Below are 19,782 nucleotides of genomic sequence, written 5' to 3'. Positions count from 1 at the left end.
GTAATAAAAATGCATGCAATATAGAAATTTTAAAATTACATGAATGAGTCCAGTATATGAAAATAAGTCTTTAAAGTTGATTGGAATTAATATATTCTGAGCCTTCATTTAAAACATTTGAAATAAAACTTAAATTTTAAAAGTTCAATTATTATGATGTGCCCTCTAAAGTTTGAAGAACAAGTATATCTTTTCTAAAATGTTCATATGAATAATTATAAAAGGCTTTTAAATACATAACACTGGAAGAAAATGTACAAGGAAGGAAGTAAAAAATACCTCAAATATTATCTTGAGATAGAATAGTAATACTTAGTAAAATATTTCCTAGCATTTCTCTAATAGTGAGATGTTCAAAGTAGTCTTAACTTAGTTTCTAAAATAGCAACAGAAAATTTCAGGCCTGAGGCCACCATTCTATGTTTATAATGCTATAAATTTTACCTTATATTTGAACTGTTTTACAGTGTTCAGATTGCTTTCCATAAACCACCTCATAGAGGGCCTCTGGATGAGCCCTTTGAGGGAGTTCTCCACATGAATGGGCGAGCGAGGCTCTGAGATGCAGAGCAGGGACACACTGCCTGGACACATGGAAGTGAAATCTTGGCTCCTAAACCTAGATTCTTCCCTTATGCAGTATAGCCAGTGTGTAACTCCCCAGTGAATGACAGAACCCGCCTTGCAAATTTGAAAATATGAATTCCATGGAGGAAAATATATAATCATAAACATCATCAAAATTATTGCCAAAAAAGAAACTCAATGTAATTTTCAAATGATTTATTTATTACAGTGACAAGGAAGACTCTAAATACAAACAGGTTCTTTTGCTAATATAATTACTGTATTGTTACCTAAGACTGGACATACAAAAGAATAAACACTTAAATAAGAGGCAGTCAGTTTTGAGTTTCTAGCTGTGGTACCCTATGAGTGTTCTATTTAATTGTGTAGCAATTTACTATTTCAAATTCTCTTTGCAACAGAAATTCCTGAAACATGTTGAACATAAGTCAATATCATTATTTTTAAACAGACTAGTGGATCTGTATCATAGATCCACTTACACATGGATATTAGGGAATGTTATTTAAGTGTCTATCTCTAAAATTCTCATTTTTAGGAATTAAAAGTTTTTATATTTAATGGTGTTGTTTTCCAGAATTCATATTAATAAAAGAAAATTTTAATGAGTCATTTGATAGGAATTTTTAAATTTTAGCAACTAGATGTGATGCCAACAAAATCTTAAAAATCTCTTTTAGTGATACCAGGGTTATCCTACTTCTAATTTTCTATAGCTAGTGACATAATAAAACATTTATCAAGGATTCAATATTGATTTCCTTGGACCTGAAAAAATGCTCAATATGGCAACTATTTAAACTTATTTTTATTCTTTTTGAAAAAAGAATAGAACATAGCTATAAAAACAAAGAAGTTATTTTTAATCAACATATTTAATGGTTACAAATATAAAAATTAAAAATATTTTGGGGAGTACTCCTTGTAATGGCTTTCAGAACCGGTACACAGCATGCAAGAAACTGTGTTCTACTGCTTAGCTTAATACCTTCCTTTATTTTGAAACTTGTTCTAAGTGGCTTTTGACAATTCTCAGAGGGTGACGAAAGTACATACATATACATAATTTTTTCAAAGGATGATAGTTTTCCATCATTATTCATTTAGCAATATGCTACTGAAATAAAACTCAAAAGTAATTCCAAGTAATATCATCTTTTATGGCAAAAAGGAAAAAAACCAACAACACATATTTTTATCTATTTTTTAAAAGTCACAGTCACCTGATGTCTAGTTATGGTATATTCACTTAAGTCAACAATTAATTCTAAGGTCCTTAAGGGCAGAGACCACACTATTTCAATTTTATAGTTCTATTCTCTAACCTCCCCCTATACCTTGCTCTTTACAGCCTCCCTTGCACAGAATCTGATGCTTGTACCCCCAAAAATGTTTGTTGAAATGACTAGAATTTCCCTATTAGATAGATATATAAAGATATGTATCATATATTTAACATATTAATTCCATTTTTCTATGGATTAGTCAATATTTGTACTCATGTGCACACTAATAATCTTCTTTGTGATTTTCTATAAATTCAGGAATTATACAATATAAATCACAGCAAATAAATCAGATCGCTGAAGGCCTTAATAGATCAGCACTTTATGTCTGTTCCTGTTTATATTGCTTCGTATATTTTATTTTGAGAATTCCTGCTTCTTTCTGGGAATAGAAAGTCAAGCTTCTTTCTGGGAATAGAACTACAAGAGTTTATACTTAATAAGGATCAATTGTGATGTGCTATCAGTAGCTTCCCCTTCCCTAGTTCACATCTATATGGCCAACAAGATCAACCTTTAGCTAAAGACATTAGCCTCTATGTCATTAGAAGTCTAAATTAACTTGACTGCACAAGATTGGTTTCTGTTATACTGTGTATCACTTATTTGGGCTAATTGATGACTAAATGGAATTGGCTACTTTGTTGACAACATTTCATGCTTAAAGATGAGATTTACTGTAGGATGATTGATTCAAATTAAAGCATCTACTAAAACATAAATGCCTTCACCTAGCAAATCAAACAAATTTGGTAAAGTTTTAGATTAAGTACATTTAAGCAGCATTAAATTTAAAAGCATTGTTTGTTATATTGTTTAAAAGCAAATGGGGTTATATAATTCAGGAACTGTAAACTGGAAGAAAAATCTAAATGGTATTAAATTTGTGTCTGTGGGCTGCTCTGCTGTTGGAATTACAAAATGATTTAGACAATGATTTCCTAAAACTAGAGGAATTTGAATATTTTTGATCAGTAATGACTCTGAACAAAGTACCGGCAAATCTACCACAAATTAATAACTAGACTAATAATAACTTAGCTTATATATACAATGATAAACAAATGGCATGTTTGGGTTTTCTTAATTTGTCCAAATCCAGTTCCTATGGATGAGGTTCCAATTAGCACAGCTTGCAGGAGCACACCTTTTCTATCCATAAATGATGCTTTTGTTTACCTGGAAAGAAAACAGATTATCTTGGGTTATATGGTGAAATGCAGAAAGGGAAGGAGGAAATAAGGGTACGAGGAAGGGTGGAGGAGAGAGGAGGATGAAAGGAGAGAGGAAATGAAGAAAAATATAAGGCAAGAAAGGGAAGAAGGAAAGAAGAAAGCGGTTACGCATAATTCCTACATTTCTTTCTCTATACTAAATAAAATGTTAATGTAATAAAGAGATTCTTATAAGCCAAGCCTCAGGTAACTATTTTAATTGCACATCTTATTAATATTTTTTTTAATCACTCAGAGAAATCAGAAGTTGTCAACAAGATTAATTGAGTTTGAAATTAATAAATTTCCATAAATTTCAAGCAGTTTGAATTGTTCTTGGAGAAGCTCACCATGGCAGTTTTAGGACAAAATGGTATAAATATCAGTTGAAATATGGTTTGAGCTGTAGAATTCTTAAAGAAACTGTATTTCTCAGACTGCAGGCTTAAAAAAAAATCACTTTATTAAACTAATTTGACTAATTAGAGCATTGTGCCTTAGTTAACTACTTCTAAACACATTTATATTAATAATGTGACCAATCATAGTAACTCTCATTCCTACTGGCAAAAACTCAAAAAGCTGATTATTACTTTAGCTAAACCAATATTCAATATTGTATTATATATGTATTACATATATATGCCTATAATTTTATATCCTTTAAAAATTATTAGATTAATGCATTTTCCCTTTTGGTAAATTATTTAAAATATTGATATTGTTAAACACAACTAGAAGATAGAGCTTACATGTTTTTACTACTTAAATTGTTCTTACTTCTTCTAGAACATTTTTTTAGCACTAGTCATAAGAAGTATGTTCTTGATGGCTATGAGTGATGGGCTGCTCACACATTCTACATTTTTTCTGCTTCATGCATCATCATCAGCCATCTCCAACAGTCTACTCCTGAATCTGTCCTACTTTCTGTTACCTGATTTTTGCTGGTGATTCATGAGCCAGAATAGTATATATAAAAAAAAAAGCTTCGCTTTTCACAATGTAGTATCCTCTACGAAACAGTAAGAAACCTAGTTTTGTTCATCAGATTCATGCAAATATAATATTGATTAACAATGATGTATGTAGATCTACACACATAACATGCTATATAAAAACCACTAAAATGTTCTGTTAATGGCAGAATGCATACTGATTATAAACTACTTCAGAATGACATAAAAATGCTTATCTGAAAATGCATTTTTTTTTGTACTTCCAAACCCTCTTTTGTCACCATTATTTTCAGCTGAAGCCGTATTTAAGTGCACTATCCCTTAGTGCACTAGTAAATAAAATTCTTAGTTTTCCAAGCCAGTAAGGTGATAAAAGCTCAAGGTTTCTCATTAACACTTGGATAAAATTTGTGAATGTCACACTAAATTTTTATCATCATGAGTACAAAGATAAGGGGCCAAGAACATTTTTTTTAATATTCTGGAGATCAGGGCTTGGGCTATATACAATCACTGTGCATTAAACAGTTAATAAGAAGTTAGCCAACAAAATACTAAACTGAACTATTTTTGTGATAACATCTTTCAGATTCGGAAGTGACCAGGCCTTAAAGAGCCAAAGAAAGAAAGCCTAATGGCCCTAAAAACACAAAAAAGGGAGCTGTAAGTTCACATGTTGTCTCAGTGCTTCTATTACTAGACATCAAAGTTATTCCCACAGGTTCCGGGAATGTATATATGCTGGTGAAGAAGCCAGTAGACTTCACAGAGTCTAAGCCAGAAACTTCAATCTGGGATTCACCTGTGAGTCAAAAGTCTTTGCTAATGAATTATTCCAAAGAAAAGACACTGCTGAGGGAGACTTTAACCTATCAGACAAGACCTCCAGGTTCACTGGCAGGGTCAGAGTAACAAGAATGCTGTGGTCTAAAGCTGCTTTGCCCAACCTTAATGGACTGCAGGCACTCACCTGGGTATTCAACTTGAACCAATAAAGAGATCACAATGGCATGATGAATAAGGTAGAGCCCTCTAGAGGAGGTGAATGACCACTCCACCAGGCATCTAAATTGTGACCTATATGCACGCTCCAGCCCATTTACAAATGGGTCATCCCGGCTGGTGAAGCAGTGATGTCAATGAAAAAATAATCTACATACTGAGTTAAAACCCATTTTGTTCAAAGATAATTCACAAAGTCAATCTTACTGTTCTATATAAATTCTAAAAATTGGATTTTATTACTGGCATTTTAAAATGCTTCATCAACATTTTAAAAATTTCAACTTCATTTAAAAAAATTTAGTTTTTCTGCACTGTAACTTTCTTACTCCCTGCAGATGCAAACTAATTGACAGGAGCAATATAAAGCTATGTAAGTTTCAGTAAAATTATGTTTTAGAGGATTTGCCAAGAAAAGACTTTACTTGGAGAGAACAATATATGATGCAATACTCTTGAACTGTGCTTGAGTAGAAAAATGATTTTGTTTTCACTTTCTGGATGCTGTTTGAACAGCTATTTATTACATCATTAAAAATGATGTAATAAATATATTAGTTATTTAGAATTGCATAAATAAAGTCATGTAAGGTCAATATCCATTAAAGGCAAAAGACTGACAACATGCAACTTTGTAATTAGGGGATTTGCATATATATGAAAGTGCTAAACATAATTTTAAATAAGTGAAAATATTCCAGGTGAAAATGATAAGAGTCGCTCATTCAGATTTAAATATACTTCTTTCCATACAAAAAATAATGAATATAGTAATGCAGTTATAAGCTTAGCTACTGAAGCACTTCTACTGTTTTGAGGACATCTTTACCACTTAAAGAACCCAAATTTTATTTTTTTCTTCTAACAAAGGTGGTTTAACATGCTTTCCAGAGCAACACCACCTATACCTGGTAAATAGAGGTCACTAGACCACCAAAGTAATGTTTACACTTTTGGAGCTCCACATTTGAATGACTTGATATTTTGAAGTTGATTTTTGGACTTTGAGAAGTGGCCAGTCATATTTTCCTAGTTGAAGGGAAGTCCCACCATGCCACCAATTTCACAAATCTTCCTTCATGTTCGGTTTTAAGAATTTTGTTTCTCAAATGCTCATACTTCAAGGAAATGCACACTATCATCAAAATCTTTCTTCCTAAACAAGCATCTCTGTCAGAAGTGTCTTAATTTCTTATCACAGAATTTTATCCACACAAGGAGCAATAAATAATTCATGCCACTGCCTCTTTGTTGTGTGTCCCTGAACTGCACGGAGCCGCCAGGCTGACAGCTGTGTCCGGACGAGCACCGAGGGTCTGACAGGACAAGTGACTAACAAGTTTCTCTCAGTTCATAGAGAAGGAAGACAATGGCCCAAAGTGCAGAAAGAAACCCTGAGACAAAATAAAACTGCTTCTTTCTTTTTACCTAAGTGTTTGCTATGAGCTTATTTCCACCCCACAAGCCCTGGTCATTTTATAGGACTGCCCAGCCCCCTTTATTCCTCACACTCGCTTGGCCATTTACGCCCGGCCACGGATCAATATGAGCAATTCTTGGAGAAATACGATGTCTCCATGACAACCAAGCCACAAATTCTCAGTGGAAGGCAGTGAGACCAGTAGTGAACTCTCCAGAGGTTTCTAGGCCTATAAGGCTAGATGTCTTAAAATGCAGGAATGGACAGAAGAAAAAGCCAGAGTAATTCATTCTTTATTACCAGTTTAATGATGTCCAACGTATAAAATGGTACTCACTTTTAAGTTAAGATTCTTTATCAACACTTCTGTTTTCTAATTGATCTTTCTTTTTTGATATATCCTTTTGTTTATGCCAATCAGATAGACTGTGCTATATTTGAATATCACAATTACATTCATACTGGGGGATGACCGAAATTTATTCTACTTTTAAAACAGCATAAAGCTGATTTATTTTTGCAAAAAAAAAAAAAAACAAAACACAATGAACACTTCAGTAAAAACTTCACTCATGGATTTAACTGCCTGATAAGGTGATTGATAGAAAACTGTTGATCAACACAGTTTAAAAACCTAGTCAAAATCAGACAATTTTAGTCAGAACTAAAAGTAATTTAAAAATACTACCACTACTCTCTCCCTTTTCACGTGGGACACATCTATATGGCAGTGGGTGGGGCTGTTGTGCTGATGAAAAATTTCTGTCATTGCTAGAGACGCCATTTCTCAGTCCCATGGATGCTGAGGCAGAAGCGTGACTGAGAACAGACACACAGCAGCCGTTTGTCTTCTGAGGAATCTTGGTGTGGTGGAGGGGACTGAAGTACAAGCCGTTGCCACTGGGCCAACTGGGGTTCCAGGATGACTTAGGGGACCTGACAGAGATTGCAGGCTGCACCTTTCACTGAAAATTAAATCTCAGTGGCTCTCCTCGGGGAAGGATCAGGGGACTGTTTGCAGCTGCCCCCTGTCAGCGAAGGCTACAAGATTTGGAAATCTCTTAACTAAGCTGACAGACCACAGAGAGGATGAATCAAAAATCTGATACATGGATCAGCACACAAAGATGTGAGAGGGTAGAGGGTACACAGAAGCCAGAGAAAACAGGAAAGAAAAACGTCCAAGGATGGAAGAGAGTTAACTCTTTCGCTCATGGTAGTAAGGCATCTTCTGGCATTTAATGGCTTTATAGTGAGCCAGGAATTGTCTTTCAACTCTCATAAGTTTTTTTTTTTTCCCTCTTAATTTATTCGTTGTTAAGACTAAGTAGGCTTCAAAACAAAACAGAAAGAAAAACTCATGCTTAAATTTTCTTGGACATATCCTTCCAGTACATTTCTGTCTATTCTTTCTACAAAGAAAATACAAACATCAGTCACCTGGACAGAGGGTGAATTTTTATTGAATGAGGAAGTGTTATTCTTTTGTGTTCATTACTGTTATGCTAAAATCCTCTCATCCCAGTTAGAATTCTGTTTGTCTTTAGAGGGGTAAATAAGATTGTAATGATGATGCTTTCTCTTTTCTCCCTTATTCTCCACTTCCTCTTGATTCCATTATTTGAAATATTTAAAATGTTGCTATTTCTCCAGTTTCCAACCTCTGCCTCTATTAACCAGTTTAGCCTAAAATTGATGATAATGAACTAATAGTGTCAGCTTCCCTTCTCAGTCATAAAGCCTTTGTACTTCCTCCAACTGAATTCTTGATGAAAGAGGAAAAGATAACAGCTCCACACTGTGACCCCTGGAGGTGACCATTAATTTGACAGTGCAGCTGCTAAAAGAAAACAGCATTACAATGTCCTCTCCCCCCACCCCCTTCCAAGGACCCCAAAGCTGTGTCAAATTTATCATTTATACTTGACTATTTTTAAATGGCTTTCACCTGGACTCTCAGACTCTTCCAAGACACATCTGTCAGGCATGTCCTCGGTGTCTTGGAAGTTTGCCGAGTTTGAGTTGCTGTCATGCTTGACCGAACTGACTGGAGCTATTAAAAAAGAGAGCAAAGAAAGAGAAAGAGGGCGATGAGAAAGTAGTAATAAACACCATTAAATATTTCCTTTCATTTCCACAGATATTTCCAGGGACACACTACATAAACACAAATAATAGATTGAAATAAAATGTATCCTCTAAGTATGTATTGGCAGACATGTAATTAGTTGAAAAATCTATAGATGAGACTTTATCTTAGAAGGAAAATAAGTTCATGGCATCAGTTTAAAAGCTACAAAGTAACAAAGTGATCCCTTCGAAACAGGAAGCGTATTTTTATTGCCTAAATCTAAGAGTATAGTCAATTAACAGCAACAGGACCAGCTCTGTCCTGGTGCAGTGGTTCTTTTTGTCACACAAATCACAGTGGATGAACACTTTTCATGCATTTTGGTTTCATTTCATCAAATTAAAAATGATGGTTCCAAACACAAATAAAAAATCCCTATAAAAATAAAATTTAAAAGATAGGATGAATACATTGCAAATGATAATAAGAAGCCTCTCTTTTGATATAAGGTCTTTTGAATGGTAAGTCTTCACACAACTGCAATGAGATATTTTCTGAGTAGGAATTATGCACAGAAACAAAAGTGAAAATAGGAATATAAAATATCCTATAAACACATTACAACTACTAGCTCTGTTAGAGAAGCAAAGGCTTAAGTTTCCACATTTTTCTACAAGTAACATATTTCCTTATTATATTTGTTCAAGGAATCACTGAATCAGGAAGCATAAATGTGGTCTTCATGAAGACACTGAATAACAAAACAAAGCAAGCCTTAAATAATGTAAATTATGTTGTACTCATCTAAAGCCAAGCAGTATGGACTTTTGTCTATCCCAGATTTCTTTGGTGAACATTACCACTGTCTCCTCAGGTCCTGATAACACACACAACATATTATTTATGAACCGTAAATGCAATAGAGGAAATATATATTTATGTCATAATATGTTTATATATATATATATTTAGCATAGATATTTAATAAGAAATAATCTGTTGGCCCAGGGCAGTGGGCTGGCTGCTGTTTGTAAGCCTCCCTGAGGAGATGAGGGAGCAAATGCAGAGGCTAGAGCTTATGTTACTTCACACATTCAATAAGTGATGCAGAGGGCTGCCTGAGGGCCAAAGTAGCCTTAGGAGAGCTCACACCTCCCAGACTCCTGTCTTGTTTTCATGGAGTGTGCATAGCAGTGGTGCCCATAACCTGAAACCCATATACACACATTTAAAGGAGACCAGTAACATTATTTTGTTCTAAATATCCTGTCCAGTTTCACCCACCCTCTCAGAATACCAATAATGCCGCTTTGTTGTGTGGAAGGGCAAGCACAGAATTAGAATTCACTTTTTATTTGGGAATAAAATATGAGAAAAACTATACAAAATTCTGATTTTGAATAAATACACACAACTTTTCATTTTGAGTTCTCTGAAAACAAACAAGCATGGAAGTAGGTACCACGTTTGTTTTATTTACCTGTGTATGCCCTGGGCTATGGAAAGTATTCTTAAAGATTTGTGTGATGAGTAAATGAATGAAGCAGAGGTAGCATACTGGATGTCCTCCTGATTCAAGAGTACATATGCTTTATCTTTAGTTTGATCTGTTCAGCTTCTTGTTTAGGCCCACTTGAGATGAAAGATGTATATTTACAAAGTGGTGGTGTTGGGTTAGTCCATGACTTGGAAGGAGAGCTAAGTAGTATGTATGGCCTAAGTAGTTATTTTGGTGTCACTGCTTTTAGTTTTCCTCAGTTTAGATCATACTTACAGTTTACTTTTGAATCCACAAATTTTTTTGAAATGTTTAAGTGGAATAATTAAATGCATCAAAGTTGCAGAATACTATTACAATGGTCAAAGTTTTCTGGCCTACTTTCTTGATTTTTTTAATATTTATATATCTTGCTAATTTTCTGAGACACTTCTGTTGGTATTTGTAATAGGGAATTAGCCATACAACTGACAGAAAATGAAGCAGTATCTGTGTTTACTTGGGCAAACATATCATACTTGGCATCCCACACATTATTCTTTCATCTAAAACTTGCATCTATTCATTTATCTAGTCATTCCTCCAAAATGCTCTTCTAGATACAGGGGCCTCAAAGAGCTGAAGAGAGCATGGTATTAGAACAACAAAGTCCATGCCTACCACCAGATTTAGTGGCAATAAAGTAGTCCCAGGATGAACTGACATTCCAGATCTTTCAAGAAAACAGGAAAGTTAGATGTACCAATAGTTTTAGCTGCATGAACTTTATTAAACTCACACTATAAGGTACCTTTGCAGGTATTTTTGTCTCCAGAAAGATTTTGGAGGGTCTGTTTGTGTCGGGGGGGGAGTAGAGTAGAGTAGTAGAGTAGAAAGGGTTGTTCATTAGTTGTTTGGCTTAATTGCACTTTTGCTTCCATATTTGAGAGATGATACAAGATTTGCCTTTTAGTTTTTACTGGGTGACTTATAGAGTATCTGGTTAAATTCACTGTGGAAGAAATTCTTACATTCTGTCAATTGGGAACAATAGACATTGGAGAGGTTAATTACTGCCATTCCACTTTTTTGTTTTTTTGATAGGCCAGTGTTTGCAACTATTCTTTTGGGTGTTTCTTGTGATGTGTGACGTCATCTAACTCTGACATGATGTGTGGCCTAGGCTTCTCTAATGAATAATTTCAAAAATGATGAAATAAAAAAATATTGATCTGGTGATTATCAGGCACAGCATAGAGCTCTGTGCTAGATCATGTGAAGGGATGAAAAAATGAGGCGTTTCTAAGGTGCCCACATATAACTTGTGATATAGTTGAGTTATAATAGAAACTAACTAATAGGAGCATTAGAGACAATATTCCAAGAGTAACATGGTTTTTAAGGAATGCAGAGGTAATTCTCCTGCAATAGGGTGTGTTAGGAAGTGAAATTTGAATTAAATCTCATTGAGAAGTAATATGAGTAGCCCAAAAGGAGCTTGTTCTCTGCAAAAGGAAAAGATGTGAATTCAGGCCTGGCCAAAGAAACACAGTAGCCTGGTGTCACAGATATATTTAACAGAGTATTGCTGCCTACTTTTGTATGTATTTTTAATGATTCTCCTTACATGTTGTTTTGAGCTTTCCCTGAATTGCTGTTGTGGCTAATTCCTCTCACCTGTAGAAGTTAGCTATAGACAGGTTTTTCCTTGCCGTAGATAGTCGATAATTTGATCTTTACGATGGTGGGCCCATTTATCACAGTAAGTTGTCCTTTCACTATACATATTGATTTTTATTTATCAATACTAAAGTCCATTTGTAGTTCATCACTAAAGTTCTTGGATATTTTCAGTAGTTTTTGAAGATGCATTTTAGAGCTTGGCAGAGAGGTACTTTTGACATCAATATAGTGCAAATGGTTGCTAGGCTCATCCTTAACTTAAAATCAACTGTTTATTTCCTCTGTAATGCATTCTGAAATAGTCTACATTTGGGGGTTGAGAGGCAAAAAAGATAAACACTCCTTGACAGTTCTACCACTAAACGATGTAAGGTGTTCCATTTACTCATCACACACCTCAAAATATTGACAACTACAAGGCTGGTGTTCTAAATATCTTTGTAGTACCTTTGGAAGCTAGATAGGGGAGAAAGTCCATGTACTTGGTGAAGATGCCTTTGACTATGGTGTGCTTAATTATTAGTGTTAAAGAAATTCCTAAAGAAATAAAAGGTTCAACTGTAGATAATACAAAATAAGTAGTTTTTAAATTACACTTAAGAACATATAATGAAAAAGCACAGAAAATTTTATGACAAGGACTCTATAGAAGAATTTACTGAAACAAATACAGTGACAGGGTCAGCAGTGGTTATGCTCTTTTGAAAAATCAAAGTGTTAGTCGCTCAGTCATATACAACTCTTTTTGACTCGATAGACTGTAACTCCACTATCCATGGATTCTCCAGGCAAGAATACTGGAGTGGGTAGCCATTTCCTTCTCTAGGGTATCTTCCCAACCCAGGGATCAAACCCAGTTCTCCTGCATTGCAGGCAAATTCTTCACTGTCTGAGCCACTATGGTATGCTCCTTTACCTCCCTCTATTCACTATTTTGGCTTCAGCTAATGTGTAAAAATTCCTGCCTTTTCTCATCATTTGCAGAAATGCAAATATTCATTAAAATTTGAAGATGGCTAGGTCAAGGCATGGAGAAGGAAATGGCAACCCACTCCAGTGTTCTTGCCTAGAGAATCCCAGGGATGGGGTCACACAGAGTCGGACACGACTGAAGTGACTTAGCAGCAGCAGCAGGTCAAGGCAACAAACAACTTCAAGAAACATCCTTCCCCTCCATAGTGAGAGAATGACCACTGGGAAAAGTCTCCATCATCTCCACAAACAGTCGTTGATTCTTGTATGCTGGGCCACTACTGTAGTATATACAGAGTCTTTGTTAAAAATCCATATCAATCACAGTGTGAATAAAATTTGTAATGCAAATAATGTTTTCAATATGATGACTTATAAGTGACTGAAAAATAAATCCCATCTGGCATATATATGGAGTTTAGGGAAGTACTGGAGATAGTGATAGGAAAATCATTAACAAAAAGATACAACAGTTTGAAATGCTGGTCAACAGAGTAGAATAAACCACTGTAGTAGTAGATAAAACTCAGACAGAAATCTTATTTGCACCTTATTCAAAGGCATAAAAATAATGCGCAATTTGCAGAGATCAGGAAAGACTAAAACTCTGCTCAATTAGGAATGAGTAGTGGAAAAGAAGTCAAAGACCTGAGTTACAATCTACCAGCTCAATGTGGTGACCAAGAATTGATCACTTCCTTTGCTGATAATTTAGATCTCTTCTCAATAATAAGGAATCACTGTGAATAAATTTTAAATATCTTTCTATAGGTTTAGAAGAAAGAAAAGCTACAATAAGTTCAAGTAGAATTAAACACTCGTGCGACCCTGACTGACCACAAGAAAACTGCAATACGTTTTAAATTAAGAGGCATAATCAGTGAAAAGACTTTAAGTGATAATACTAAGGTTGGAAACAAAGAAGATATCATTTGAACAGACCACAAATTCAGTTCACAGAGTGATTCTCTCTGGACAGATGTCTTATCAGAAAAACATATGTAGCTAAAGAGCTATGTACATATTACCCCTACTTAAAGAGTATCTACTGAGATAAACAAGTGATAGGACCTCCTGATTATATTTAAATAGCAATAGCTACATCCTGCATCAGACTTTAGGCTTACTTTGTATTCAGTGTACACTGGAGACTGGGGAAAAAAAAAAAAAACATATAGGAATGCCTAGAAATAAATAAAATATCTAGTGCTGCTTTATAACTAAGAAATAACTGTTTTATGGACAATTCAGCAAGATGAGTTAAGATTAGATTTATGTGTTTTACTATCTTTCTGCAAGTGTAATCTGACATAGAATATTATTTTCTGGGTGATATTTTCTAGTGTGAATTGCTTTAAGCATGAGATATTTTGGGATACATATAATACATAAACACAGAAGATCAAATTATTTACTATCTAAGGGAAAAATTTTTTGTCTATAGCCAGTCTCTACAGTGAGGTGTACTGTAGATGTCTAATTTGAGGGATGATAAATGGGAATGAGAAAGTAAAATTAAATTAAATATATAATTAATAATTAATTAATAAAGTAATTAATAATTAAAATTAATATTAAGATATAAAATTTTTCCTGCTATCCAGGAAGTTTGAGCAATAGGCTACTTTGGTAAGGCTGACAAGTAAGAAAGTACATCTAGCCTAATGTAAGATACAAGGCAGATACTTGAACTATTTATGAAATTACTGAGTAAAACTGCTAACAAGAATTTCTAAGAATTAAAAAAGCAATAACTAATTTCACCTGTAGTTGAAGGGAAAACTCTTAAGGTCAGGCATTGGGTAAAATAAAATTCCTCATTTTTTTTTACCCAAATATAAGAAATTGGTGATGGACAGGGAAGCCTGGTGTGCTATAGTCCATGGGGTCGCAAAGAGCTGGACACAACTGAGCCACTTAACTGAACTAAAATATATGTTTTAATTGAAGCAAAGATGAACACCAATGACTTCCTTACAGAGATGAACTTCTTACTTCCCCAGGGTGGGGGTGGGGGGCATGCTGTACTGGCAAAAAACTTAATTAATAGGACCCAGAAAATATGTTTTTCATTCCACTTCTGTCCCTAATAGAATGACCTTGATCTTGTTATTTCACTTACCTGGACTCTGGTGCTTTCACTAATAAAGTGAGAGAATAGGACTGGACAACTTCCTTGACATCTTCCTGTCCTGAGACCTGAATATTTTGCCAGTTAAGAATCTAAGACCAACTGACCACTGAGTATATCACTGAACAGGATACAAAGAGTATAAGTGGCTACTAGAGTAATCTTAGAAATAAAGAAGGCTTTTGAGGCCCTTTCTGAGTTAAAATTGCTATTTTCCTATAAGTAATTTCATCTGACTGAGGGACAGAGGAAATCAGGGCAACTTCAGAGAGATGCTTGGATGACTGTAATGCCAGGGTGAGGGGGCCCTATTGAAAGATGACCAAGCCACAACTGATCCTGGTGGTGGTAGTGGTTTAGTCGCTAAGTCGTGTCCAACTCTTGCGACCCCAGGGACTATAGCCTGCCAGGTTCCTCCGTCCCTGGGATTCTCCAGGCAAGAATACTGGAGTGGGTTGCCATTTCCTTCTCCAAGAACTGAGGCTGCAGTATGGCTATTCCTGAGGACAAACAAGGTGACACCTTGGCATAGAAGCATCCATCAGATGTTTGCCAATGGTGTAAAACAATCTTTAAAACCAAACTTAAAAAAAAAAAAAAAAGTTATACCTCTCAAACAATTTGGAAAATATGAACTTCAGTACAAGGTGAATCATCCTAAACTAAATTAATTGAATCCATGAAACAATTGCAAGAAGCAAAACTGCAGTGGAAAAACCCTGGTCTGGAAGTTAGGTCTGGACTGGGTTAGGCTGAAATGGCATTAGACTCCTCTGAAGACTTGGCTTCAGGACCCCAAACATGAAGAGGTTCTCAATAGTTGTTTGAGTGGATATGGTTATAGAGATGTGGTGTTCCTGTGGAATAGTCTTCTCCTCCTGTCAAATCTCTTACAGGGAGAATCAATAGAACCCTTTTTTTTTTTTAATGTAAAAATGAAGCCCCTGAAGTGATTTTGTCTTAGTCAAGCCTAGCATGAAAACCAACTCTAATCAAATTATTTAAATTCTCAGCTGAAACAGACTGTAGAGACATTTGGACGCAGGATGGGGAAGGTATGAAAAAGGAAATGTGTAATTTGGGAAATAGAAAAGGAAAGAAGCAGGAAAAATGCAAACTTCTCTCCTATTTCTGCTGCGTTTCCTCACGCTCTAAGCCAGTTCTCAGAGTTACCTATGAGAAGTTTACCTGGAGTTCTTTATGTGTCCTTTAGAGTACCTATTCCTTGGCAAGGAGTGTTCCAGGGAGAAAAGTGGTGAGTAGATGAGTAAGCACTTTTTTCTTTTTTATCATCAAGTCAAAATAATTTCTACAGCTTTGGTCCCTCCCTGGTCAATAGTGAGTAAATTCAGAGTGGAAATAATCCAGAGAAATATTACTTATTATTATTTTTGTATTTATCTATAATTTGGTAAAGATAATTTCTTAATGCAGAAAATAAACTGGTCAAATCAGCAAACTCAATTTCAACTTTATACATTAAACCATAGAGATAATTATTTAAGACAAAGGGACTTAGGAACATTTTATTTGAAAGGACCCCTTCATCCCTGAAAGGATGTACAGGTGATGGAATAGCTCTAAGAAATTCTAGAAATTAACTCTTACATTATTAATGCAGTTTAGATTTTGTAAAAGTCATTTGACTTTTCTCATAAGGACAAAACCCTGTGTATTTTTACTGTTCAGAAATCTTACTGTTCAGAATTTCAAGAAATTGAAAGCAGGAATAGATTCCCAAGAAGAAAACAAATGGATTCCCTCCCATGTATTGATATATTGAAGAACAGTCGGTAAAGGGAGAATTCTAAGAGGAATGTGTAGTATACTTCCCAGCTTGCATTTGAAAATTTAGAAGAAGGTCAGGAAAACAGAAGAGATCCTTCAATCAAAAGAGCCTCATGCTAGCATTTGAGACTAGAGATCAGCTTGATTTATATGTGAACTTAAGATAAGGATGCACAGCATAGGGCAATTTACACCAGAGCAAACTCTACAGTTATCCACAAGGAAAAATATCAAAATATTTTTCTCTAGAATCAGTGGGAGAAGAAACTGTCAAATGGCACTACCTTCGGAATTTGTAAGAGCAGCAACCTTTCCATAGGCCGAACCTAAAAAGACACTATCAGCATGGAGAAACAATTGGCAGGCAGTCTCAAATTCCCAGCTGATAGCTGTCTCTGTCTCAAGGGAAAATGCTTGTCTCAGATGGTTAGTCAAGTGGCAGAGCTCTTTCATCTCCTAGGTAGGAAATGGAAAATAAGGAAATCAAATTATCTAGACTATGCCTTCATTTTCTGATTCTTTGTCAACATTAAGAAGGATGCAAGGAAGAAAAGGTCTGAGTTACCATATTTTGTATCATTAGGCTTGGGTACTCTGAATGTGATTTATTTTTATTTGAATGACATCAAAATGGCATGTTAGTGTATGTACTAGAGAATTTATTGAAATTGAATTGAAGTCATGTATGGATGATAATAATGTGCTTTACCACTGTATTATAATTAGTAGCAACCTTACTCTCCTCACACATCTACTCACACCAGACATAGAAAATATAGGCGATCCATTGGCACTGACTGCCTCTTATGTCAGGCATATAAAGTGGAGCCATGCATTTAAAAATATTAATTTTTCTGAGGATAAATAATGGAAAGTTGTCTTTTCAAATCCTCAGGCTGTGTCACTGCATAACACTCAGTATTTGTACTAGTATCTCTAAAAGATGGTTATAGTACAATAGAATACAAATATAACCTTGGTAACTAGTAGAGTTTGGAGAAGGCAGTGGCAACCCACTCCAGTACTCCTCCCTGTAAAATTCCATGGATGGAGGAGCCTGGTGGGCTGCAGTCCATGGGGTCGCGAAGAGTCGGACACGACTGAGCGACTTCACTTTCACTTTTCACTTTCATGCATTGGAGAAGGAAATGGCAACCCACTCCAGTGTTCTTGCCTGGAGAATCCCAGGGATGGGGGAGCCTGGTGGGCTGCAGTCTATGGGGTCGCACAGAGTTGGACACGACTGAAGTGACTTAGCAGCAGCAGCAGCAAGTGGTAGAGTCTCATTTTGATCCTAGGCAAGCTATTGCCATCTATAAATAAAGGATAAAGGATAAAGGAAACAGACCTAAAGAAGCAAAGTTTTAAATAGCAAACACGCTATTATAAAGGGAAATCAGCAAATATAATCTAATGAGACTTTTGGAAAACTAGGTTCGATATAAAAGAGATGCTAAAATTACAGAACTAAGAAATAGGAAACAAAGCTTAGAGACAAGCAGATATTTCTAGATAGGAAAGTATAAACGAGTGTCCTGATTAGTGTGAAACACTTCTCTTAATAAGTGGTTACAAATTATTTTGAAGAATATGTGGTAAAACCTCCAAAACTGCAGGCAAAACTAAAGGTTCCTGGATTGTAAAATGTTAGGTTGATTAGATTAATTATAGATATCAATGGTAAGGCTGAATCAGTGGTAATACATGCTATATACACATTTCAGAATAAAATTCTGGAAAACATTCAAAATAAAAACATGATCCAAAATATATGTAACAAGAACATGACTGAGCTATCATATGTTATGACTAAGGACATTGTTGTTGTTATTCGGTCACTCAGTTGCTCAGTCATGTCCACCTCTTTGGGACCCTATGGACTGTAGCCAGGCAGGCGCCTCTGTCCTGGGATTTCCCAGGCAAGAATACTGGAGTAGGTTGCCATTTCCTCCTCCAGGGGATCTTCCTGACCCAGGGATCAAACCTGTGTCTTCTGCATTGGCAGGTGGATTCTTTGCCACTGACTACCAGGGAAACCCTTAAGAACATTAGGTCTAAATAAAAATGTAAACAAATAGCTAACATAAGTCTGACATTTTAGGAAGGGGATGATCAACATGATAAACTAACCACAAGAAAACCAACTAACAAACCCAGGGAGCTTCTGCACCTGGAACCCTGCATGTGTCTCCAGTGACTACAGCCAATATAGGACACAGTGGGATTTAAGAGGCCAACCAAAGGTCCAGGAGCAAGTTGAGGGCAGGAGAATTTATGTACTATCAAAATATCTCAAGAAGAAATTAGGGAGACTGAGACTCCAGGAGGAGAAGGGAGTGACAAAGGATGAAATGGTTCGATGGCATCACCAACTCAAGGAACATGAGTTTGAACAAACTCCAGGAGATAGTGAAGGATAGCATGCTGCAGTCCATGGGGGTCAAAAAGAATCAGACATGGCTTAGCAACTGAACAACAACAAAGACTCCAGCAAGGAAGTAAATCTGAAGATGAAAGTGACCAATTTTTGTAAAATTGCCAAGAAACTCTATATATCTACCACCACTGTTACGCACCTCTAGTTCCTCCAACTCTTCAAGAAGCTTATACTCCCACCCTACTCTCCATCACGCCTATATTTTTATAGCCTGATAAGAAGTGTCTCTCCCTGCAGTAACTCTTTAAACTGAAACAAGTCATGTCTGTAAAGTCATGGTCTGGTCATGTAGCTTCTATGTAAAAACTCTGTGATCACCTCTATTCAGTCAGCAATGGGAAATTCTGGAGCCATGGATAGATGGCAAGGCCTTTTAGGACACAGTCTCAACTCATGTTTAGAGGCACTAGATTCTGCCCCCACCTTAGATTCTGATATTATACACTACAGGTGGAAGGGCTCATTGTCTCCTGGATGTGCCATTTATTTCTACACTGGCACTATGTTTAGGTTCCCACCTTGAGATATCCTCTCTCACACCAATCTCTAGTTCCCTGCTTGCCCAAAACTCCCCCTTATTAAAAACTCAGCTCAAATTCTGTCTCTCATTTAATCTTCGACAACCTAAAATTAGCACCAGTTTTTCTCCCCTCTTCTGTTTTCTAGCATTTTACTGGCCTGTGTTATTCTTCTTATCCATTCCTTGGTTCTCTCGTCTGCCTACCTCACTGGTCTGCATTAATAGGGAAACCAG

The 19,782-nt window shown here is 35.8% G+C and overlaps 1 protein-coding gene across 1 annotated transcript in view; it reads right to left on the bottom strand.

Moving 5' to 3' along the window:
• Positions 1–801: 801 nt before the first annotated feature.
• Positions 802–19,782, bottom strand: part of WDR72 (WD repeat domain 72) — a 212,871-nt gene continuing 193,890 nt past the window's right edge. Inside the window, exons 19-20 of the mRNA XM_065941562.1 lie at positions 8,418–8,522; positions 802–3,053 (exon numbers count right to left, since the gene is read on the bottom strand). Coding sequence (XP_065797634.1) covers positions 2,998–3,053; positions 8,418–8,522 — 161 coding nt within the window. The 3' untranslated portion in view covers positions 802–2,997. The remainder of the gene's footprint in view (positions 3,054–8,417; positions 8,523–19,782) is intronic.

The sequence above is a fragment of the Muntiacus reevesi genome, chromosome 7, assembly GCF_963930625.1.
Source record: "Muntiacus reevesi chromosome 7, mMunRee1.1, whole genome shotgun sequence".
Taxonomy (NCBI): Eukaryota; Metazoa; Chordata; class Mammalia; order Artiodactyla; family Cervidae; genus Muntiacus; species Muntiacus reevesi.
This window is presented reverse-complemented; position numbering and strand designations above follow the sequence as displayed.